Here is a 22,662-nt window from a genome sequence, read left to right on the forward strand (position 1 = left end):
ACATAAAGAAACCCATCCAAACTCAATTTCACCTCTTCAAACAAAAATAAATGCACAGATGCTTCCACGCTGCGTGGGGCAAGTAGTTTATTTCTAAATTAAAACTATACACGGTTGAGGCGGTTTATTCATGAAGCAAATTCTTTGGTAAGAATATACTGAGGGCCTACTGTCTACAGACACAGTTCTCGCGGCTTTCGCGCTTATTACCTCACTCAATTAAAAATGAAAAGAAAAACTTTTTTTTTAAACCAAAGACGGTTTCAAGAAACCCGTAAGTTCCTGAAACGCGTTCCTCGCCAGGGAAGTTACCCCGCCTCCTAGCGCCTCCCCTCTCACGTGACCCTGCGACTCGGGGAAGCCATCTTAAGCCTCGCCTCACAGAGGAAACTACATCTCCCAGAATGCTTTCTCTTTGCGTCGTGCTGGCACTTTTACTGGCCGGGTCCTAGAGCTGAGCCTGTAGCCAGGCGCCATCTTTGACGCTGGCAGTCTTGGATTTCTGCTGGTGTTGCTGCTGTGAGGACGGCGGGCGGTAGCGGCTAAGAAAGAAGAAAGACGTGGCAGCAAGCGGGAGTCGGGGACAGTGTCGGCGGTTCGGTAAAGTTTCTGTTCTCTGGTAACTAGACCCGTTTTTTGATTCCCGGTGGCTCGGGGCAGGGGAGGTGGGGGAGAGGGCGAGGGGAGTGGCCGCGGCCTCCCCTCGCCCCCGGGTTGCGGCCTAGCCCGGGAAGTCAGAGCGGGTCCTTGGCCCCGCCGTAACGACCCCCCCCCCTTCCCCCACCTCCGGCCCGCCGCCCTCGCCGGGGCGAGCTGGGAGCCTCGGGCTCCCGCTCACAGTTCCCGTCCACCCCACCCCCACCCGCTGCACCCCACCCCCACGGCGCCTGCTCCTTTCCCAATCAACCTTCCTCCCCTCCCCCACATCCGGTGTTGGCGAAACCGTAGGAGCCCGCCGCAGCCCCGGAAAGCCGGCTTGTTCCCGACTCCCGAAGAGAGATCTGACACTAGATCGCTTTCTTCGCGACAACAGTTTCCCCAGTTTAGCGGTCCCCCACTGCCTAAATCAAACTGAGTGCCAGGAGCTGAATTTACCTACTCTCATTCCTCTCCAGGGTCCCACTACTTGGGAGATACTCTCAAACTCCACATACAGAAAGCCACCGACCTTAATCCGGTATCCTACACCCCTTCCTTACCTTAATTAACTCCCACCCCAGCCCTCCGCATCGGAGTCAAGAACAACAGGGACACTTCCGCTCTCCTTGTAGGATTGATGAAACCGTAATGAAGAACACCCCCTAAGCTCCCATAATCGGTGCGGATTCCTATGGGGAAGGCCCATGTTGTTGACATCTTGCAGGCCTTGGTTCTGGACCTTGAGAAGGAGGCTGTGGAACTAGTGATAGCGATGCTTTTTAGGGTAAATGTATGTAGGTATTGGGGGAAGGGGAGGGATCAACCGAAAAGCAATGAAAGTGGTTTACAGCTCAGATTTCAGTTCTTGCTGCTCCCATAGAGTTCAACTCGTGAGTTACTCCTTTACAGGCAGTAAAGCTTCCCCAGTCTAAAAATGTGGCAGAACGAAATTTGGATTAACTCTTGATACAAACAGTAAATTGAAAATGCAGCTTGTGAACCTTACAAATTTATACTCCCAAATCCCTTGTTTTTAGCCACCCGCATTTTTAAAAATTGAATTATTGTTATTTAGAGCTGAAAGGGCTCAATTAGCGTATGCTGTTAATGACCAGTATGTGGAGTTTGCTTTATATTTCCCGGATTTGACTTTTTGGGTTGTATTGTCAAATCACAGTCCTAAATGATGAATGTTGAATGATGCACTATGTTTTTGTTTAAGTGAGGTTTCCTGAAATTAAATAATTTCAGAACTAAGGGAAATTGATGTTGCTACCATGACGCATCCTAAAAATACACATTTTAAAAGCTGAAGGCATTTCAAGCAGAGATAGTTCTTGATGAACCAGAGAAAACATGGACCTGGGATTTGGAAGACCTGGCTTCTAGCTGCTACTAACTCTATGACTCTGGGAAGGTGGCCCTCAGTTCCTTTTTTCTATAACACGAAGAGATTGGACTGTTTGAATTCAGATTCAGAACTCAGAAGCTGGAAGGGATCATAAAGCCCTATAAGAAAGAGTTTGGGAATGTTCTTCATTGCTGTCACTTTTCTTCCAAAAATAACCTGGCTTGGAAGTCATTGTTCCAAAGGGAATTTGATTCCCCATAGAAATTGGAGACAAGGTAATGCGATTAGAGAGGAACAGCTGTATTTCTGCTTGAGTGATAAACCCACTAAGAGATTCTGGTACGAATTTTGGAGACATAAAGAGAATGAGTGTATGTACCTTAAGCACACCAGTTTCCTCGCTCTCTCCTGGCCGAAGATGCAGCACTTTTAGCGGTGCTGGGATTCTGGGATGTGTTCCTATTAATTCTAACACAGATGAAGATGATGTAGTAGAGGGGAAGATGGTGGCCGAAGGAATGGATAAAGAGGCAAAATTGCCTGCTAAAAAGAAAAGGAAGAAGGGTTTACGGATTAAGGGGAAAAGGCGAAGAAAAAAACTGCTCCTTGCAAAAAAGTTTAATAAGGATCTGGCATCTGGGAGGCCTGTTGCGGATGCTCCTGCTTTATTAGCTTCCAGTGCCCATGAGCAGGATGAAGAAAGTCTTTTCGAGAGCAATATAGAGAAACAGATCTACCTACCCAGCACCAGAGCCAAGACCTCCATTGTGTGGCACTTCTTTCACGTTGACCCCCAGTATACCTGGCGAGCTATTTGTAACCTCTGTGAAAAAAGTGTCAGCAGGGGTAAACCAGGCAGCCATCTGGGGACATCTACTCTACAACGACATCTGCAGGCAAGGCATTCACCTCACTGGACCAGGGCCAACAAATTTGGAGTCACTAGTGGGGAGGAGGATTTTCCTTTGGATGTGCCTTTATCTCCCTCTTCTGCTGGAAGCAGTGGAAGCTTTGAATATATCTCTACTGATCCATTAGATGAAAACAGAATGGGTAAGAAACGTGATAAATCGGTATCTGATGCCCTGAGGGCAGAAAGAGGGAGATTTCTCATCAAAAGTAACATTGTCAAGCATGCCTTAATTCCCGGGACAAGAGCCAAGACATCTGCGGTTTGGAATTTTTTTTATACTGATCCTCAGCACATCTCAAGAGCTGTGTGTAATATATGTAAACGGAGCGTGAGCCGGGGTAGGCCAGGTTCTCACTTGGGGACGTCAACGCTTCAACGACACTTGCAGGCCACACATCCCATCCATTGGGCCGTTGCCAACAAAGACAGTGGTGCGGTTGGGAATGGATTAGATGAGACTGAGACTGAGAGAAATGATCTCTTAAGCGATCCTCTGCATGGAGAGAAGTCTACAGGCAGCCACAGTTTAACAGCCGAGGACCTTAGTGACTCTGATTCAGACGAACCTCCTGTATTAGAGGTGGAAAATAGTAGAAGATCTGAGAGTCCTAATCCTGTTGCAGAGCAAGACACTCTGACCCATGCACAGGAGAGAGAGACAACATATTCCGAAAATTCAGTCTCAAGTCAAATAAGTCAGGCAATTATTCAGATGATTGTGGAGGATATGCATCCTTACAACTACTTCTCAACCCCAGCCTTTCAGAGGTTCATGCAGATTGTGGCCCCCGACTATAGATTACCATCTGAGACTTACTTTTTCACGAAGGCTGTACCTCAGTTGTATGATTGGGTCAGAGAAAAAATTTTCTTAACTTTGGAGAATGTTCAGAGCCAAAAGATCCACTTGACTGTGGACATCTGGACCCACGACCCATCCACGGACTATTTCATTGTGACTGTACACTGGGTCTCTTTGGAAACTGCACCTTCTGGTAATGGCAGGACCCCCAATTTTAGAAAGTGGGCAGTACTTTGTGTGACAGGTTTGGCCAAAGACTGTTTGATAACCAACATTTTACAAGAACTAAATGACCAGATTGGTCTGTGGCTTTCTCCTAATTTCCTCATTCCTAGCTTCATTGTTTCTGACAATTCTTCTAATGTGGTACATGCAATCAAAGATGGTGGTTTTACCCATGTGCCGTGCTTCCTGCATTGTTTAAATATAGTCATTCAGGACTTCTTCTGTGAGCACAAAAGCATTGAGAATATGTTAGTAGCTGCTAGGAAAACCTGTCATCATTTTAGTCATTCAGTCAAAGCCCGTCAGATACTGCAAGAGTTCCAAAACGATCACCAACTCCCGTGGAAGAATTTGAAGCAGGATGAAACTGGCCATTGGATTTCTACCTTTTATATGTTAAAATGGCTCTTGGAGCATTGCTATTCAGTTCACCATAGCCTTGGCAGAGCCAGTGGAGTTGTGCTCACCTCCCTTCAGTGGACCCTAATGACTTACGTTTGTGATATTCTGAAACCATTTGAGGAGGCCACCCAGAAAGTGAGTGTCAGGACCACAGGATTGAATCAGGTGCTACCCCTAATCCATCATCTACTTCTTTCTCTGCAGAAACTCAGAGAAGATTTTCAAATAAGAGGTATTACTCAGGCACTCAATCTGGTGGACAGTTTATCTCTGAAACTTGAAACTGATTCCCTCCTGAGCGCCATGCTCAAATCCAAGCCTTGTATCTTGGCTGCTTTGTTAGACCCTTGCTTTAAAAACAGTTTGGAAGACTTTTTCCCTCAAGGTGCTGATTTAGAAACTTACAAGCAGATCCTTGCAGAAGAAGTTTGCAACTATATGGAATCTTCAGAGGTCTGCCATATTGCGACTTCAGATGCTTCTGGTCCCTCAGGCATCGTAGGAGCTGATTCGTTTACCTCATCTATAAGAGAAGGCACCTCCAGTTCAGGGTCTTTTGATAGCTCAGCTGCAGATAATGTTGCCATTGGAAGCAAAAGCTTCATGTTTCCTTCTGCCATAGCAGTAGTGGATGAATACTTCAAAGAGAAGTATTCAGAGATCTCAGGAGGTGGTGACCCTTTGATTTACTGGCAGAGGAAGGTGAGCATATGGCCAGCTTTGACCCAAGTTGCCATTCAGTATCTAAGTTGCCCCATGTGTAGTTGGCAATCCGAATGTATCTTTACTGCAAATAGCCAGTTTCATCCAAAACAGATCATGAGCCTGGACTTTGACAATATAGAACAGCTGATGTTTTTGAAAATGAACTTGAAAAATGTTAACTATGATTATTCTACATTGGTTCTGAGCTGGGATCCTGGGAATGAAGTTATTCAAAGCAATGAAAAAGAAATATTACCTTAATTTCTTTTTCCTTTTTCCATTTGAAATGGGCAACTTGTTGCTATGTTACTGTATCCTAATTGCTATAGTTGTTAAACATAGTTACACTAATTATTCTTAATACACACATCTGGGGAAACCTGAAAACAAAGAGTGCTGAAAATTCCTCAGAGGTAATAATGTTGACAAAGTGAAGATTAAAAATTTCACAGTAGTAACTCAATATAGCTGTCACTTGAGATTTTGTTTATACCAATTAAGAGAGAAAAGGTATTTTTTAACTTAAAAAATATAGTGCAGCATTGAAAGGCTTTAGGCTATTTCTGGCTGGTAGATTGACTTGTAATTGGTTTTAAGTAAAAAAAATTTCTCCCATCATGGGAAATTTGATTTCTCTGAAACCAATGAAATTGAAGGGAAAACATACTAAGCTGGTATTCCTCCCCATCTCTCCCATTTTTCTGTTCCTTTAAAAACCCTCATCCATACTTACAAGTTGGCAAAAACAAAACTCACGAAATTTGGAAATTTCTAATTGCCTCCTCATACTGGTCAGCTTTACAATTTCAACTTACTGAGTGTGATAGAGTTACCCTTTATATTTAGGGATTGGATCTAAGTAAAAGGGGAACATTAGAAAACAATTGGGAAAAATTACTAAAATTACTTTTAGTCTTTGAGTTGCCTTTTTTAAGCTTTATAAAATAGTGGGAAGACAATAAAATAAAGATTGTATGGGTACTTTTTACACATACGGGCAAATGACATAATAGGTTTACAGAAATTGAGAAAGATTGAATGGGAATTGGAATAAAAGCCCCAGGAGCATACTTTTGACAAATGCAGTGTCCGTGTCCCAAAGAATGTTTCTCATTGTAAGTGATCTTAAGTGTCTTAAAATATATATGCTGAATGATCCATAATACTGTATTCTTAACTGTGAGATTGGTTTTTGGCTTTCAATCTTAGCTAAACATAAGCATTCAGTATTTTCAGGTGTTAGGAATCACTGCCTCACTGGTAAAATAAGAGAATTGATCTCAGTGACCTTTAAAGTCCCTTTCCACTCTCAAAGTATGTTTCTGTGGTTGAGTGGGAGGCCAGAGAATGATGACTTTTAGTGAAAGTCTATTACAAGTTTCAGACTGAATAACTAATGTAAGATCCCAATTTTTCCTTTTTTTCATTTTAGATTTGGGGATATTCCCTGCCCAAAAATTTCCTGGAAAATTGACTAGTATTAAGTGTGAGTAAAAGGTGTCCACTTTTTTTTAAGTTTTGATTTTAGTTTTGTCTTGGATAGTATTTGGCAAGATTTAGCCTAGAAACTATGTAGTACTTATTACATGAGAATCAAAATTGCTTTGTTACGGGGCTGGTTTCAAAATTTAGAACTCATTTCTCTGTATCAAAATTGTTCTTTTTTTGTTTTTGGGGTTTTTTTGTTTTTTGTTTTTGTTTTTTTTTTTAAATTCTTAAATGGTAAATGTACCATTGTGCAATGAAATTTCAACTCCCAAAGTTTACCCTTTTACTAACTGGAGTAAATGAATAATTACAAAGTCTTTAGTTGTAGCCATCATTTGTAAAAAAAAAAAAAAAAAAAAAAAAAGAAAAGAAAAAAGAAAAAAAAATGAAACCGGGCTGCATAAGCAAGCCTTTGCAGGGCCAATATTGAATGTCATGCCAGTGACACTGGTGTTGCTGTAAAAGAAGAAAAAAAAATCTTCCCTTGGATAGAGGCTTTCTGTATTTTGACAGTCCCAGTTCAGGATGGCTATAATGCTGCTCTGCCTTCTACAGCTTGCTGCACCACTCTGTAGTTACTCGATAACTATACGTTTCTATCTTTTTTGGTTAAACACTCCCTGAAGATGATAAAGATGATAATGATGTACATACATCCGTATTAGTATTATACACATTGATACATGTGTAAGGATCTCCCTTCATGTTTACTCTGTGGGCTGGGCGAAATTTAGTGTAACATATTGGTACACATCATGATACTTTGGTATAAGAGTAAGTTCACTATTTTTATAATGAACCCAAATCTGAAGGCTTTTATAGTGTATTTTAAAAGGGAAAACTTACCCAAATGTTTTATTTCTACACATTTGTGTATATGTGTGTGTGTGTGTGTATAAGCCAGTTAGTATGTATGTATATGTATATTATATACATAAAACACTATATTTTTTCATACAAGTATGCTTTTATTATACAGATAATAAAGATGGGGGAAGGTTTCTGTTTTTTTCTTAATAGGTGAAGAAATCTTGAAGACCAGAAATTGGATCTTGTTGAATTTTGGTGTTCTTTTTCTTTTTTCTTTTTCTTCTTTCTTTTTAAATTATATTGTTCGGCTATGGAAGATGGATTTTTTTTTTTCCCAATAATCTTTTGAATCTCAAGTTCATCTTTAAATGAACTCTCTTTTTGTTGGTTTTTTGTTTTTGTTTTTGTTTTTGAGGAGATAACTAACCCTAGCTGTCTCCAGTATGACAAAGGTTATTCAAATGGACTTAATCTCCCAGTAGTTGGGAGATGTTTTAAAAACACCTCCTGTGTTTGAATTGTGGCTGAGAGGTTTCCTTGGCAATGTGAGGAGGAAAATTCTTTCTGCCTCATTATTATTAATTCATGGATTGAGTGTTGGTTCGACCTACAGGCGTAATAGATTGGAACTCAGTGAAGACACAGAGGTTCCTGTTGAGAGCAAGCAGCTAATGTAAGTGTGGGAATGGGGTTTTTCTTATTAAGGGAGTGAACATTTTTGTAATTTAAGGCATAATTTTCCTGGGTCAGTAAGCAATTAAAAAGCCATTGTCAAGCCATTTTTTTCTTGTAATTATTTACAAGCTTTTGGTTTGGGGATGGAAAAACTCCCCCCCCCTCCTTTTTTTGATAATACATGCACATTATTAAAAAAGTAAAAACAATATACCACCTAATAGTAAGAGGTGATTCCATGTCCTCTTAAAAAAGCACTATCAAGGGCGCCTGGGTGGCTCTGTCAGTTAAGCGTCCGGCTTCGGCCTGTGTCTCCCATCTCGCCGTTCCAAGTTCGAGCCCCGCTGTGGGCTCTGTGCTGATGGCTCAGCTTGGGGCCTGTTTCAGATTCTGTATCTCCCTCTCTGCCCCTTCCCCACGCATGCACTGTTTCTCAAAAATAAAATAAACATTACATTTTGTTTTTGTTTTTGTTTTTAATAAAGCACTATCAAAGGGTGCCTGGGTGGCTCAGTCAGTTAAGCATTGGACTCTTGATTTCAGCTCAGGTCATGATCTCATGGTGAGATCAAGCCCTTCATCTGGCTCTGCACTGGGTTCGGAGCCTGCTTGAGATTCTCTCTCTCTCCCCCTCCCCTTCCCCAGCTTGTGCGAGTGCTTTCTCTCTCTCTCTCTCTCTCAAAAACACCATCTGTAGTTTATCATGACATAGTTCCATGTCCCTGCACGTAGATCTGCCTCATCTGTTTTTTTAATGACGTGATAGTGTTCTTTTATATGGAAGTGCTGTAGTTTAAGATCTCTCACTGATAGACATTTGGGGCTTTGCCATTAAAAAAAATAATAACCGTCCATCCAATTAATGGCCCTGTACACACATCTGTGTAAACTCTTTCCCTAAAAACAGTTTTCAGATGTGAATTAATACAATTCTCTAAAGAGGGTGTACTAGTTTACGTGAATGAAGATGTTTTTTGAATTTGTAAAAGTTCTTTTTTTTTTTTTTAATGTTTATTTATTTTTGAGACAGCGACAGAGCATGAACAGGGGAGGGTCAGAGAGAGAAGGAGGCACAGAATCTGAAACAGGCTCCAGGCTCTGAGCTGTCAGCACAGAGCCCGACGTGGGGCTCGAACTCACGGAGTGTGAGATCATGACCTGAGCCGAAGTCGGCCGCCCAACCGGCTGAGCCACCCAGGCGCCCCTAAAAGTTCTTGATATATCCTTTTAACTATGGTGATGCTAGGAAAGGTTCCCCCCCACCCCTACTCCCGGCCCAACCTGAGCCTATTAAAAACATATCACTCATTTAGGGGCACCTGGCGGCTGGTTAACCGTCTGACTTCAGTTCAGGTCATGATCTCATGGTCTGTGAGTTCGAGCCCCACGCTGGGCTCTATGCTGATAGTGTAGAGCCTGCTTCAGATCCTCTGTCTCCTCTCTCTGCCCTGCCCTTGCTCGCTCGGACTTGCTTTCTTTCTCTTTCAAAAGTAAATAAACATTTAAAAAAAAAATACCATGCATTTATTTTCCAGTGCTTGGTTATATTTTTTATATTAATAATGTAATCTAGAACTACCCTATGATCCAGCGATCACACTACTAGATATTTACCCAGAGAACACAAAAATAGTAGTTGAAAGGGACACATGCACCCTAATGTTCATTGCAGCATTATCTGCAATAGCCAAATTATGGAAACAGCCCAAGTGTCCATTGATTGATGAATGGATAAAGAAGATGTGGTAAATGTATACAATGCAATATTATTCAACCATAAGAAAGAATGAAATCTTGGCCATTTGCAACAACATGGATGGAGCTAGAGAGTATTATGCTAGGGAAAATTAGAGAAAGACAAATACCACGTGATTTTACTCGTGGAATTTAAGAAACAAAGGTGGGAAGAGAGACAAATCAAGAAACCGACTCTTAACTATAGAGAACAAACTGATGGGTGGGGGAATGGGTGAAATAGGTGATGGGAATTAAGGAGTGCACTTGGGATGAGCACTGGGTGATGTATGGAAGTGTTGAATCACTTTTGTATACATCAAACACTGTTCATTGACTAATTGGAACTTAAATAGGAACTTAAAAACCAAAAATGTAATCTAGGGATTATACTAATGTGGCATTGCCTCTCCGTCCCATAAACAGGGCAGCTGTCCTTTTTGCCGAGCACAGTTATCAATTTAGAATCTTTATTAGTATAGAGCTTTAATTAGCGAGCTAAAGCCTCTTTGCTCTCTTTGCTTTTATTACCCTGGAACCTTTTTGTATAAAGCAGAAGGTTTTTTTGTTGTTTTTTTTTTCAAATGGGAGGCCAAAGTTTTTTAAATTTCAAATGCCACTTTTTTCATAAGTCACATTTATCCATGGACTTGCTTGAATTCTGTGGATCTTACATTCACTTGTTTGGGAATATTACATTTAAATGTTCTATTTCACATCTGTAATAGCAATAAGTCTTGTTGTTTTTTCTTTTCTTTTTAACGTTTGTTTATTTTGAGAGAGAAAGAGCACAAGTAGGGGAGGAACAGAGAGAGAATCCAAGCAGGCTCCTTACTTTTGGAGACTTACTATCTAAAACTTCCAAGTCCCGAGATCTTGAAATGTACTTTGAAAGGACATATCTAAGGTCATAATCTTCCTTAGAATTCTGGTGCATAGCATTTTGTCTTTCGTCATTTAGAGATTCAGATGATGTCAAGTCTGATTTTCTTTGTTGTCAGTCTGCTTTTTCCTAGAAATCTGTGTGATTCTATCTTCACTCCTTGGAATTTGACATTTTCAGCTTATCTCTGGTACAGTAGAGATATCTTTAAGTTTTTTTTAAGCAATCTGTACACCCAGCGTGGAGCTTGAACTCACAACCCTGAGATCAAGAGTCGCACACTTCACTGACTGAGCTAGCTGGGAGCCCCAGTAGAGATGTCTTTAAGGAAATTTTCTGCCTGGCATTTGATGAACCCCTTTTAATTTACAGACTCAGGTTCAAAAAAAAAACCTCAAGTTTATTCATTGTAGGGAAATTTTACTGTATTTTATCATTATCTCTACCAGTTCCATTCTTTTTTTTTTTTTTTTTTTAAGATCTTCCATTGTATAGAAATTTAATCTCCTGGAATTATTTCCATGTTATATACATTTTCTTGTGTTGATGTCTTTCCGCATTCTGGAAGATATCCTGACGGTGATACTGTACAATTGAGTTGTGTTTTTCATCAATGTTTATTCTGCTTCCTGTTCTTTTGAAATCTCGGGGGAAGAGGCTAGAAATTTGCGTTTTCTTATTTTTTGCACTTTCTTTTGCTTCTCCTCTGTTTCATAGCAATATATTCATTTGTATCAAGCTGTGTCCTTAGCATGAAGATTTTAAAAGAATTTCTTTTTCCTACATTAATTCAGGAGTAGGATAGGAGAGTTACTCCTCTTGGCTTCCTTTCACTATTGAAAAGTAACCAGGTTTTTCTTGGCATCATGAAAAGTTTTTTTCTTTTAAAACTTAAGAAATTTATCAGTGTGCATCTTGGTTTTAGGTCCTTGCAAAGTTGGGGTAGTGCTGATTACTGTCAAGTTTTGTTTTTTTAACTCTGGAGATGGCTTTTGTTTTGTTTTGGGCTGTTTTCTTGGATAGCAGTTATATTCTTTTTTTTCCCCCTAGTGAAAGTTACAGAAGTTCAGTGTGTAAAACAGATATATGACGGAGCTGTTCTGTTGAAACATTAGTAGGGCAGTGCCCATCTACTCAACGTTCAGTCTCCCTGCTCTGTGCCCCTGTGAGGGAGTTTTGCAGAGCCTAACTAAAACAAACAAAAACCACTGTAATTTGCAACAATTCATGCTGTTTTGCTATTACTTCTTAAGTACCATTTTGTTTGATTGGGATGTTTTCAGGAATGAAATTGACCCCTGAACCTTTTATTTTCCTTTCGAAAATTTTTTTCTTTTGTAAAACGTTTTTATTCTTGTCTCATTAATACTTTCTCTTTTTGTATATGTATCATTGTAATTATTTGGATATCCCTTAGAGACTTGATCCCATTTGAGGTAGTGTTTTAAATTACCTTTTGGTGTACCTGCTATTACAGAATGCACTCCCTGTGTTTAGGGTCAGGGGAATCCTACTAGTGGATCAGTGAGGTGCTATGAAGGGTCCAATCCTTGTCCAATTCTGTAGTGGATCTGTGATGGGCAGGCCGGTTAGGACAGACTTACATTTTTTATTATGTCTGTGTTGCATTGTATTAGAAAATTTAATGTTCTTATGAGCATAAAATAAAATATAATAAATAGCCGCCTGTAATCCGGCCAATCACCCTGGTGGTAACTACTGTTAATAGTTTGGTCTATGTTCTTCCAAACTTCCTGTTGCTTCATCTTCACCGACATTTAGTGCTGTCAGTGTTCTGGATTTTCACCATTCTAAAAGGAATTTGCAATTCCCTAATGATGTATGATGTTGACCATTTTTGTGTGTGTTTATTTGCCATCTGTGTATCTTTGGTGAACTGTCTTTCTAGATCTTTTGCCCATTTAAAAAAAATACGTATTTTTTTTGAGAGACAGAGCCTGTGTACTTGAGTAGGGGAGGGGCAGAGAGAGAGGGAGAGAGGATCCCAAGCAGGCTCTGCACTGTCAGCACAGAGCCTGACACGGGGTTCAGTCCCACCAGCTGTGAGATCATGACATGAGCCGAAATCAGAAGTCTGACACTTAACTGACTGAGCCACCCAGGCACCCCTTTGACACTTAACTGACTGAGCCACCCAGGCACCCCTTTGTGCCTGTTTATAATTGGTTTGTTCATTTTCTTACTGGTGAGTTTTAAGTGCTCTTTTTATATTTTGGATACCAGTCCATTGTGAGTTATGTATTGTTGCTTTTTTTAATGTTTATTTTTTTTTTTTTGAGAGAGAGACACAGTGTGAGCAGGGGCTAGGGAGCAGAGAGAGAGAGAGAGACGGAAACACAGAATCCAAAGCAGACTCCAGGCTCCGAGCTGTCAACACAGAGCCCAGTGTGGGGCTCGAACTCATAATGAGATCATGACTTGAGGCAAAAGTCGGCCGCCTAACCAACTGAGCCACCCAGGCGCCCTTCAGTTAGTTAATGTTTTGCAAAGATTTTCTGCCAGTCACTGGTCTTCCGTTTTCTTTTCTTTTATGTTTATTTCTGAGAGTGAGAGAGACAGAACACAAGTGGGGGAGGGGGAGAGAGAGAGGCAGACACAGAATCTGAAGGAGGCTCCAGGCTTCAAGCTGTCAGCACAGAGCCTGATGAGGGGCTCGAACCCATGGATTGCAAGATCATGACTTGAGCCGAAGTCAGACACTTAACCGACTGAGCCACCCAGGCACCCCCTTGTGTCCCATTTTCTTAACGGTGTTTCCACAGAAGCCTCACCAGAAGCACCTTTAACATTCATATTTCCCGCAGCAGTTTCTTCTAGGCTTTTCTATGGCATGCCTCCAAACTCTTCTGGTCTCTATTCATGACCCAGTTTCAAAGCTTCTTCCACATTTGTAGGTGGTTTTTCAGCCACACCCCATTTCCCAGTACTCAAATCTGTATAATGCTACATATTATCACGTCACATGGAAGTACTATAACTTTTTAAAACGAGTCCAGTTTTTGAACATGTGGGTGTTTTTTTCATTGTTAAAAGCAAAGTGATGGTAAACTTGATTGAATATTTACCTCGGGATAAATTCTAGAAATGAAATTGTGCATCACAGCATATGCACATTTAAAGGTTTTAGTATATGTTTAGTGGCATTCTTAATTCCTAACCTAGGTTGCTGATTTCAAGGCTGGTTTTTATTGTGGTCTGCTATTCTTGGATTAGGATTATTAGTGGGAGATATGATTGAGTTTGATTTCATTTCAAGTTGTAGATCAGTGTTTCTGAAACCTGGTCTTCTGGTGTATGTGAATTTATAGAAACCCTTTCCAAATTCTGGCAGGTGCTCTTACCATGTGTTTTTATTTCTGTAGAAGCTTTCTTGAGTACTTCACTGTGAGGGCCAGGGTATGGCAAGAGCAGAGGGTGGGATGTTGGTAGTTTTGTGTATTTTATGGAAGGAATCCCAAGGACGACTTGCACCTTGTTATAATTGGTGTTGTGCAGCTCTGTTTTTGTCAACCGTGATTTCTTTTTTTTTTTAATTTTGCCTAATTTTTTTAAGTTTATTTTTGAGACAGAGAGAGGCCATGTGTGTGAGTGGGGAAGGGGAAGAGAGAGACTCCCAAGCAGGCTCCACGCCATCAGCGTGGAGCCTGATGTGGTGCTGGATCCCACAAACTGAGATCATGACCAGAGTTGAAATCAAAAGTTGGATGCTTAACCCACTGAGCCACCCAGGCGCCCTGGTGTGCAACTCTTTAGCCATCTTAATTCCATAAGCTAGCTCTACAGATGTATTCAGGGGTAATTGTTTCATCAGTTATTCTAGTGAGACAGCTTTTCCTACCTACTTGTATACTTTTGAATTAAAAATGCTTGTGAAAATATTGGGACTTTTGTCAGATGAAAAAAACCTAGTTTGTCAGATACGTAGATTTAGCAAATATCTTGTGTAAAATAACGTAAATCCCATCAATAATCTAAAATTAGATTAGTGGGCCACCCAGGTGGCTCAGTTGGTTAAGCGTCCAACTTTGGCTTAGGTCATGATCTTGCAGTCTGTGAGTTCGAGTCCCTCATCGGGCTCTGAACTGACAGCTCAGAGCCTGGAGCCTGCTTCGGATTCTATGTCTCCCTCTCTCTCTGTCCCTCCTCTCTTGTGCTCTGTTCCCCCCCCCCAAAAAAAATAAATAAACATTAAAAATAAAATAATAAAATGTAGATTATTTATTGAATTAGCAATGCTTATTTTATGCTGATGTAATGAGCACCATAGAGAATACGAAAGAAGGGCATGGCTATCCTTAACAAAAATTTTACATTATAAATGAGAAAGTATAATATTCACATAAGAATAAAATACTAACCAGTGCTCACTAAGCCCTGCACAGGTAAGGACATATTCATGCAATTAAAATTTGGTTTTAACAGTGTGATCTCAGTCAAGGTGATTTGGAGGAGGAAGTTGGCAGAATTTATCTGAAGTACTTTAATTCATTGTCTCCTCATTTTAGGATTGCATTTTAAAGACGATTTCTGTGATTGAGTGGTCTTTTGGAAGATTAAACCCATTTCAAGAGGACTTGGAGCTGGTCCTCGCCTTGAGGAAGCAGTGGCTTGTTTTCAAGAAGCCACTTCTAATCTGAGGATCTACCCAGCATGCCTAATCAAGGAGAAGACTGCTATTTTTTTTTCTATTCTACATGTACCAAAGTAAGAATTGGCATCTCTAAATCAGTTCTTTCTACAGTTTCTCTAATAAAATTTGATAAGATTTACCCAGTATACTAAGTTTTTATGTTTTGTTTTCCTCAACTGTTTATTGTCTGCTACCTGCTACCATTGTTTAAAAAGAGAATCGCACTCCTGGGAGACTTGCATCGTTCATCCTTGTTTTTTCTCCTCTCGTATGCTCTTCACTGCCCTTCACGTTCTACAAAAGTGGAAAGGTTTACAGCGCATAGGCATCACTCACTGTTCTCTTATTGATAATTAATCTGTTCGGGGCGATTTCAGAATGAGGAGCGCTTTGGCCCAGCTTGCAAACTTTGATTTTACTTACTTTGAATTAAATGAATGTGTGGGTTGTATTATACTTCTAGAAACTATCGTGGGTTGAATTTGACTTTTTTTCTTCAGATTTCCTGCTGAGTCATCAAGCCATTCTTCTAAATACGCTTCTGCAGCATTTTTTGCTTTTTCTGTGTCCAGATTTCCTGTTTTTCTGCTTAATTTTTCTGCAGCTTCATTGAGATCTATCCACTTTTCTGCGCCTTTATGACTAATTCTATAATTGTATATGTTGTTAAAAAAAACCTTTTTTAAAATCATCTTGGTGCTGTGTTTAAAATGATCAGTTTTGAGCAAAGCCCTGATCACATAGCAGGTTGCACAGCAGTAGTGTTCTGTTTAAGATATTACCATTGTATAAAGTATATAATGAAGCATAGAATTAAACTGAAATCCTAATCTATTAACTTTCTGATTTTCCATCAAAAGCTAGTTACACAAGTCAAGATGTATGAAACGGTTTTGAAGAACTGTAAAATGTATTTTTAAAGTGTACCACTTTAAATACTCCCACTTATCTTTTTGAACCCCATCTCTCAGCTTATGTCACTTATGTTATAAAATCAGATGAAGGATACTGTCAAGGAAATTATAAATTTGTTGACCTCAGATTGTTCTTGTCTTCCCCCTGCACTGTTTTCTACCTTGCCTGTCTCCTTACTCCTTTGTGTTTGTCTAGATGCCAGGAAACTGTTACAATGAACATTTCACGTAGGCTCTGTTTTGGTACCACAGTTCTTTTCTGTATTCTCTTTGTTTACAGGGTGACAGCTGTCCATTCCGTCACTGTGAAGCGGCACTAGGAAATGAAACTGTTTGCACATTGTGGCAAGAGGGGCGCTGTTTTCGACAGGTGTGCAGGTTTCGGCACATGGAGATTGATGTAAGGTTTCAGTTTGTACTGTAATATGTAGTCTGGTGTTGTGATGGGCCAATGCAAAATACAGGGGGGAAATGACATTTTATGTAATATGCAGGTTACTTTTTTTTTTTTTTTTGATGAGATAGTGAAATTTCTGTCATAATGCTCACCTAATAACTTGATATTTTGGAGTATTGGTATCATTTTCTAGGAGGCAGTTTGGTAATCTGTCGAAAGTGTAAAAATTTTGTATGTGTCACTGGGGAGTATTTTTGTTTCTATGTTTATTTTAAAACCACCTCAAACTTAGAGGAAAGCTGCAAGTACAGTATAAAACGTTTTTCTGAGCCACTTGGGAGTAAACTGTCACCTCCAAATAACGTTCACAAGTATTTCCTACAAACAAGAAGGACATTCTCCTACATAACCATAATACAGCCATCAAAATGAGAAAATTGGGGCACCTGGGTGGCTCAGTCAGTTAAGCATCTGACTCGATTTCAGCTCAGGTCATGATCTCGTGGTTCATGAGACTGAGCCCCGCATCAGGCTCTGTGCTGACAGCGTGGAGCCTGCTTGGGATTCTCTCTCTCTCCTTCTCTGTCTCTGCCCCTCACCTGCTCTCACGTACACATGCACATGCGCTCTCTCACTCTCTCTCAAAATAAGTAGATATATGTTTTTTAAAAATGAGAAAATTAACATTGGTATATTACCTTCATTTAATCCAGAAACCCCATTCACGTTTTGCCATTGTATCAGTTACATCCATTAATGCAGAAGGAGCAAGTCCAGAATCTAGTGTTGTATGTAGTTGTCCTCGCTCTCATTCTCCCTCAGTCTAAAACAGTTGTTCAGTCTTCTTTACTTTTCATTTGCCTTGACATTTTGGTAGGTATAGGCCAGGTATTTTCTAGAACGTCCTGCAGTTTGGGTTTGTCTGGTATTTCCTCATTACTAACTTCAAGTTATGTATCTTTGACGGGAGTATTAGTTCTTCTCATTGCATGTCATTAGTGACACAGTCCTATAGTCTTTAATTATCCCATTACTGGTGATGTTAAATTAACCCTGATCCCTTCATTAAGGTGGTACCAGATTGCTTCACTATAAAGTTTTTCTTTTTGTAACTAATATGTATTTTGTGGAGAGGTACTTTGAGACCCTGTCATTGCCCCATTTCCTACCAAACTTTCCGTTTTTTCCACTTAGTTACCTATATTTGTGTGAACTCAAGGTTTTCTCTTTTATTCAATGTGTTACAGCTCCATTACTATCATTTTTTTTTATCAAGTTGACCCAGATTTTCCCTTTAAGCTGACTTTTGTGTCCTTTTGATGTTTACATCATTCTTTGAACACCTTTTTGCTTTCTAGCCTAATAAGATTTTTTATTAGGCTCATCCTGTATTTTTCCTCCTCCAGCCCTGGAATCAACCATTTCTCTAAGGAGCCCTGGATTCTATTAGTGAAGAATGCTATATGTATATAGAAATAAGATTTGGGTAGCTCCTGGAGTCTCACTGCTTCCAGGCCTGCAATGGACAGAACAGGGGAGTAGTATATAAGTGTATTCATATAGACACATTTACCTCATTATTTATTTTTTATGTCTGTGTATTTGAATCAAGAGTTCACAAAGATGCCTTCAGTTCACCAGCACTGCAGGGTTTATTTAGTCTAGGCTCTCCTTTTCCATACTTGTAACTCTCTTTTCCAAAAGTAAGAAAGTCGCTTCCCACTGTCCTTAACATCAGCTGATTTTATCAGTCCCCTGGTTCTGTAAGCCAGTGTCATATCACAGCCTCCTCCTTCCTCTCAGGCTCTGACATCACACATGAGGCTGCTGTTCTTCCACAGGGACATCTTGCTCACTTTGTGTTGGTTCCGACAACCCTGTAACAGGCCTTGTTCCTTGCTCCACCGTGAGGACCTCATCTTCACCATGCTTGGACCCCAACATACTGCTCCTCTCCCGCGGATGCCCTTTTCACACCTTTGGTCTCTGATATCTGTGTTGGAGAGCCCTCCTATGTGAGATGCCTACTTTCTCACCCTGCGTGTATTCAGACTCTGTAGCAGGTCCCCACTTGGGAAGAACCTACCTTCCTTATCCTGCTTGGTCATTGCCCATTCTACGCTGGCCCTCCATAAATATACACTCTCTATCCTACCCTGGGATCCCTTCTGCACGGAAGCCTTGCTCACCCTGCTTGGGCTCCATCACTGTGCTGGCCACCCTCCCAACTCCTTCTGGGTTCTGACACCTTAGGCCAGTTCCACCTTGTCACGTGATGCCTTCCTCATTCAGTCAGGCTCCCAACACCCTGCTCTGCGCCACATGCCCAGCATGAATGCCTGCCTCTCATCTCTTGGCCTCACCTAATGCCCTTGGACTACATTGTTTGAGGGGAGGTGGGGAAGGAAGGAAGACTGACCATGCACTTTATATGCCTGGGGTTACAGAGCTACTCCAGGTAGGTTCTAGATTTATGGCCTCTTAACTGCATTCTGTGCTGCCTATCTTCCAAAGAGCAGGGAATTCACTAAATAAATTCAGAGAAATACTCTGCAGCTTTTGAAAATTAATGTAGTACTGGCAAAGTATAAATTGGCACAACTCCCTAAAAGGCGTGGTGTGTCAAGAGTCTCTAAGAACATCTACATTTAGAGGGAAACCTGAGTGACTCAGTTGGTTAAGTGTCACACTCTTGGTTTTGGCTCAGGTCGTGATCCCACAGTTTGTGGGTTCAAGTCCCACTTGTCTTCCATGCTGACAGCACGGAGCCTGTTTGGGATTCTCTCTGCCTCTCTCTCTCTCCCGTCCCCTGCTCATGCTCTCTCTGTCTCTCTCAAAATAAATAAATAAACCTGAAAAATAAATTTACGTTTAGATATACTCTAGAACTCATCAGGAGACTCAGCATATAGTTGTATTTCGTGGCTAAGATTTATTACAGTGATGGGGAGGTACACTGATTATAAATGAAAAAAAGACACAGGCAGAGTCTGGAGGAATCCGTGTGCGGTTTTCTTTTATGATCTCCCTCTCATGACGGGTCACACAGAGCACACACTTCCCTGGCAATGAAAGTGCAGCACTACGTGTGGGATGTTCCTGCCCAGGGAAACCCATTAGAAACTCAGCATCCAAGATTTTTAATGGGGCTAATCATGTAAGCACCCTCTACCTATCACATTCCAGAACTCTAGACTCCCAGAAGGATGGCAGCCTAAGACATGTTATTTGCACAGTCTGGGCACCGTGATCAATTAACTGACTAGGAACATTCCAACAGCCAAGTTCCCACATGCCAACCAAGGGCCAACTTAGCAAGCAGGCTACCTAAGGATAGCAGTCTTTGGGCTGTATCTTCAAAAATACTGTATGCTGGGTTTTGTTTTGTTTTGTTTTGTTTTGTTTTGTTTTTGTGTTTTTAGCTTTGTGTCATCTGTGCTCACATGTGCAAAAGAAGATAGATGCAGAATTACTCATAATTTGTAATGATAAGATATGTGAAATAACCTAATCCTCATTTAAAATAAATTTGCTACAATTAGGAGCATCTGGGTGGCTCGGTCGGTCAAGCATCTGGCTTCAGCTCAGGTCATGAGTCTCATGGTTTTGTAGGTTCGAGCCCTGCGTCAGGCTCTGTGCTGACAGCTCGGAGCCTGGAGCCTGCTTCGGATTCCGTGTCTCCCTCTCTCTCTGCTTTTGCCCCATTTGCACTCTGTCTCTCTCTCAAAAATAAATAAAACATTAAAAAAATTTTGTTAATAAAGTAAATTGCTACATTCATACAGTGGAGTACTGGACAGCTGTTAAAATTTTTTAAAAGGGAAACTTTATTGATAAGGAAAGATTGGGATATATTGTCAGTGAAAAAGCAAGGGGGTAGAATAAGGTGCATAATATGCTACCATTTGGTAAAAAAAAAAGAGAAGAATTTATATTTGTTTTTCATTTGCATACGTATTTTTAAAATCTCTGGGGGTATAAAAGAGAAACTTAAAACATGGGTCGTCAGGGAGTGGGGACAGGAATGGAAAGGAGTGTTTTTACTGTAACCCCCTCTACATGCAGTTGATTTTTATTATTCATGGGTTCCATGTTTGCAAATTCACCTACTTGCTAAAATTTATTTGTAACCCCCAAATCAATACTTGTGGTGTTTTATGGGCCATCTGCAGACGTGTGCAAAGCATTGAAAAACTTGAGTCACGTGACCTACACACTCCCAGCTGAGATGGAACAAGGTGACACTCTGCTGGCTTGTTTTAGTTCTCATACCATTAGCAAGTGTCCTTTTTGTGGTCTGTTTAAAGCCACGTGTTTTGCATTTTTGTCCTTTTTCTTGGTGATTTTGCTGATTAAAATGGTTCCCAAGTGTGGTGCTGAAGTGCTGTGTAGTGTTACTAAGTGCAACAAAGTTCTTAAAGTGCCTTATGTAGAAAATACCTGTATTAGATAAGCTTCATTCAGTTGTGAGGTATAGTGCCCTTGGCCTTGAGTTCTGTGTTAATGAATACACTAAAAAAGGTGTCTTTAAACACAAACACCCGTTCAACCGTGCTACATTGATTATTTGATAAAAATGTGACCAGAAACTTGCAGGAACCTGACTAACTTAAACTCTGTATTTCCCTTAGGAGCAGTCGGGTTCACTATTAGCTAATTTAGTATTCATAGTGACTTCATAGAATTAGCTGTATGTCTTTGGACCATGTGCTGTATTACCTTTTAAATATTAAAAAAAAATTCTGTAGGAGAATGTTACTAGGGAGGATCTGTTGCTAAGTGAAAAGTGGGTACACTTATATGGAATACTTTTAAGTTTTTAAGTATACATGTAGACATTTATAATTTTTCTTCTTCTTTTTTATTTTTAAATAATAAACTCTAGACCCAACATGGGGCTTGAACTCATGACCCCAGAATCCAGAGTTGCTCTACCAACTAAGTCAGCCAGGCACACCTTTAGTTATAGATACAGATATAGATATACATTTGGAGAGAGAATTCTGTATTTCTTTTTGGGTAATAGCATAGCAAGCATTTATTACCATTTTCCAAGTGGTTTTCATCGTGTATTACTTTTCACTTAGAAACAAAATCCAGTGGGGTGCTTGGGTGGCTTAGTTGGTTAAACATCCAGCTCTTGGTTTCAGCTCAGTTCTTGATCTCGAGGTCCATGTGTTCGATCCCCACATTGGGCTCTGTGCTGACAGCTCAGAGCCTGGAGCCTTCTTCACATTCTGTGTCTCCCTTTTTCTCTATCCCTCTCCCGCTTGTGTGTTCTCTCTCTCTCTCTCAAAGATAAATAAACTTTAAAAAAATTTTTTTTATTTTAACATGTTATTTTATTTTTTAAGAGACAGAGAAGGACAGAGCACAGGCAGGGGAGGGGCAGAGAGAGAGGGAGACACAGAATCAGAAACAGGCTCCAGGCTCTGAGCTGTCAGCAGAGAGCCCGCCGCGGGGCTTGAACTCATGAACTGCGAGATCATGACCTGAGCCAAAGTCAGACACTTAACCGACTGAGCCACCCAGGCGCCCCATAAATAAACATTTTTAAAAAAAGAAACAAAATCCAGTAAGTGTGTTAAACAGAGCAAGTAAGTGTCATGTGACTATATACATGTGTCATGTATATAGAGGATATCATTACAGAAGTCATCCAGTAATTTGAAAACTGCTTCCAGGAAAGAAGTAAAAACTTAAGCAAAGACAGACCCAGGAGCATTAGGTTTTGCCTTAAGGAAGGAGTAATTGAATAATTGTTACTTCTGTCTAAAAGAGAATAGTACTATTATGCTTCCCTTTTGCATGTGCCAGGAGACTAATACATTCTGTCCATTTCTTTGAAAGGTAAAGGTTTTTGCTGTACTGTTTATTTTTTTTAATTTTTTTTAATGTTTTTATTTATTTTTGAGACAGAGAGAGACAGCATGAATGGGGGAGGGGCAGAAAGAGAGAGGGAGACACAGAATCAGAAGCAAGCTCCAGGCTCTGAGCCATCAGCCCAGAGCCTGACGCGGGGCTCGAACTCACGGACCGCGAGATCGTGACCTGAGCTGAAGTCGGACGCTTA

General features: G+C 40.6%; 2 protein-coding genes across 2 annotated transcripts in view; both read left to right on the plus strand.

Moving 5' to 3' along the window:
- Positions 1–1,429: 1,429 nt before the first annotated feature.
- ZBED6 (zinc finger BED-type containing 6) lies at positions 1,430–7,968 on the plus strand. Its single transcript, XM_040462312.1, has 2 exons — positions 1,430–6,523; positions 7,546–7,968. Exon 1 carries the CDS (start codon positions 2,356–2,358, stop codon positions 5,296–5,298), a length of 2,943 nt encoding a protein of 980 aa, XP_040318246.1. The 5' UTR covers positions 1,430–2,355; the 3' UTR covers positions 5,299–6,523; positions 7,546–7,968.
- Positions 7,969–15,238: 7,270 nt separating this feature from the next.
- Positions 15,239–22,662, plus strand: part of ZC3H11A (zinc finger CCCH-type containing 11A) — a 29,551-nt gene continuing 22,127 nt past the window's right edge. Inside the window, exons 1-2 of the mRNA XM_040462313.1 lie at positions 15,239–15,352; positions 16,473–16,592. Of these exons, the coding sequence (XP_040318247.1) occupies positions 15,299–15,352; positions 16,473–16,592 (174 nt within the window). The 5' untranslated portion in view covers positions 15,239–15,298. The remainder of the gene's footprint in view (positions 15,353–16,472; positions 16,593–22,662) is intronic.

Source organism: Herpailurus yagouaroundi, unplaced genomic scaffold (assembly GCF_014898765.1).
Source record: "Herpailurus yagouaroundi ecotype Mexico unplaced genomic scaffold, PumYag 308, whole genome shotgun sequence".
NCBI lineage: Eukaryota > Metazoa > Chordata > Mammalia > Carnivora > Felidae > Herpailurus > Herpailurus yagouaroundi.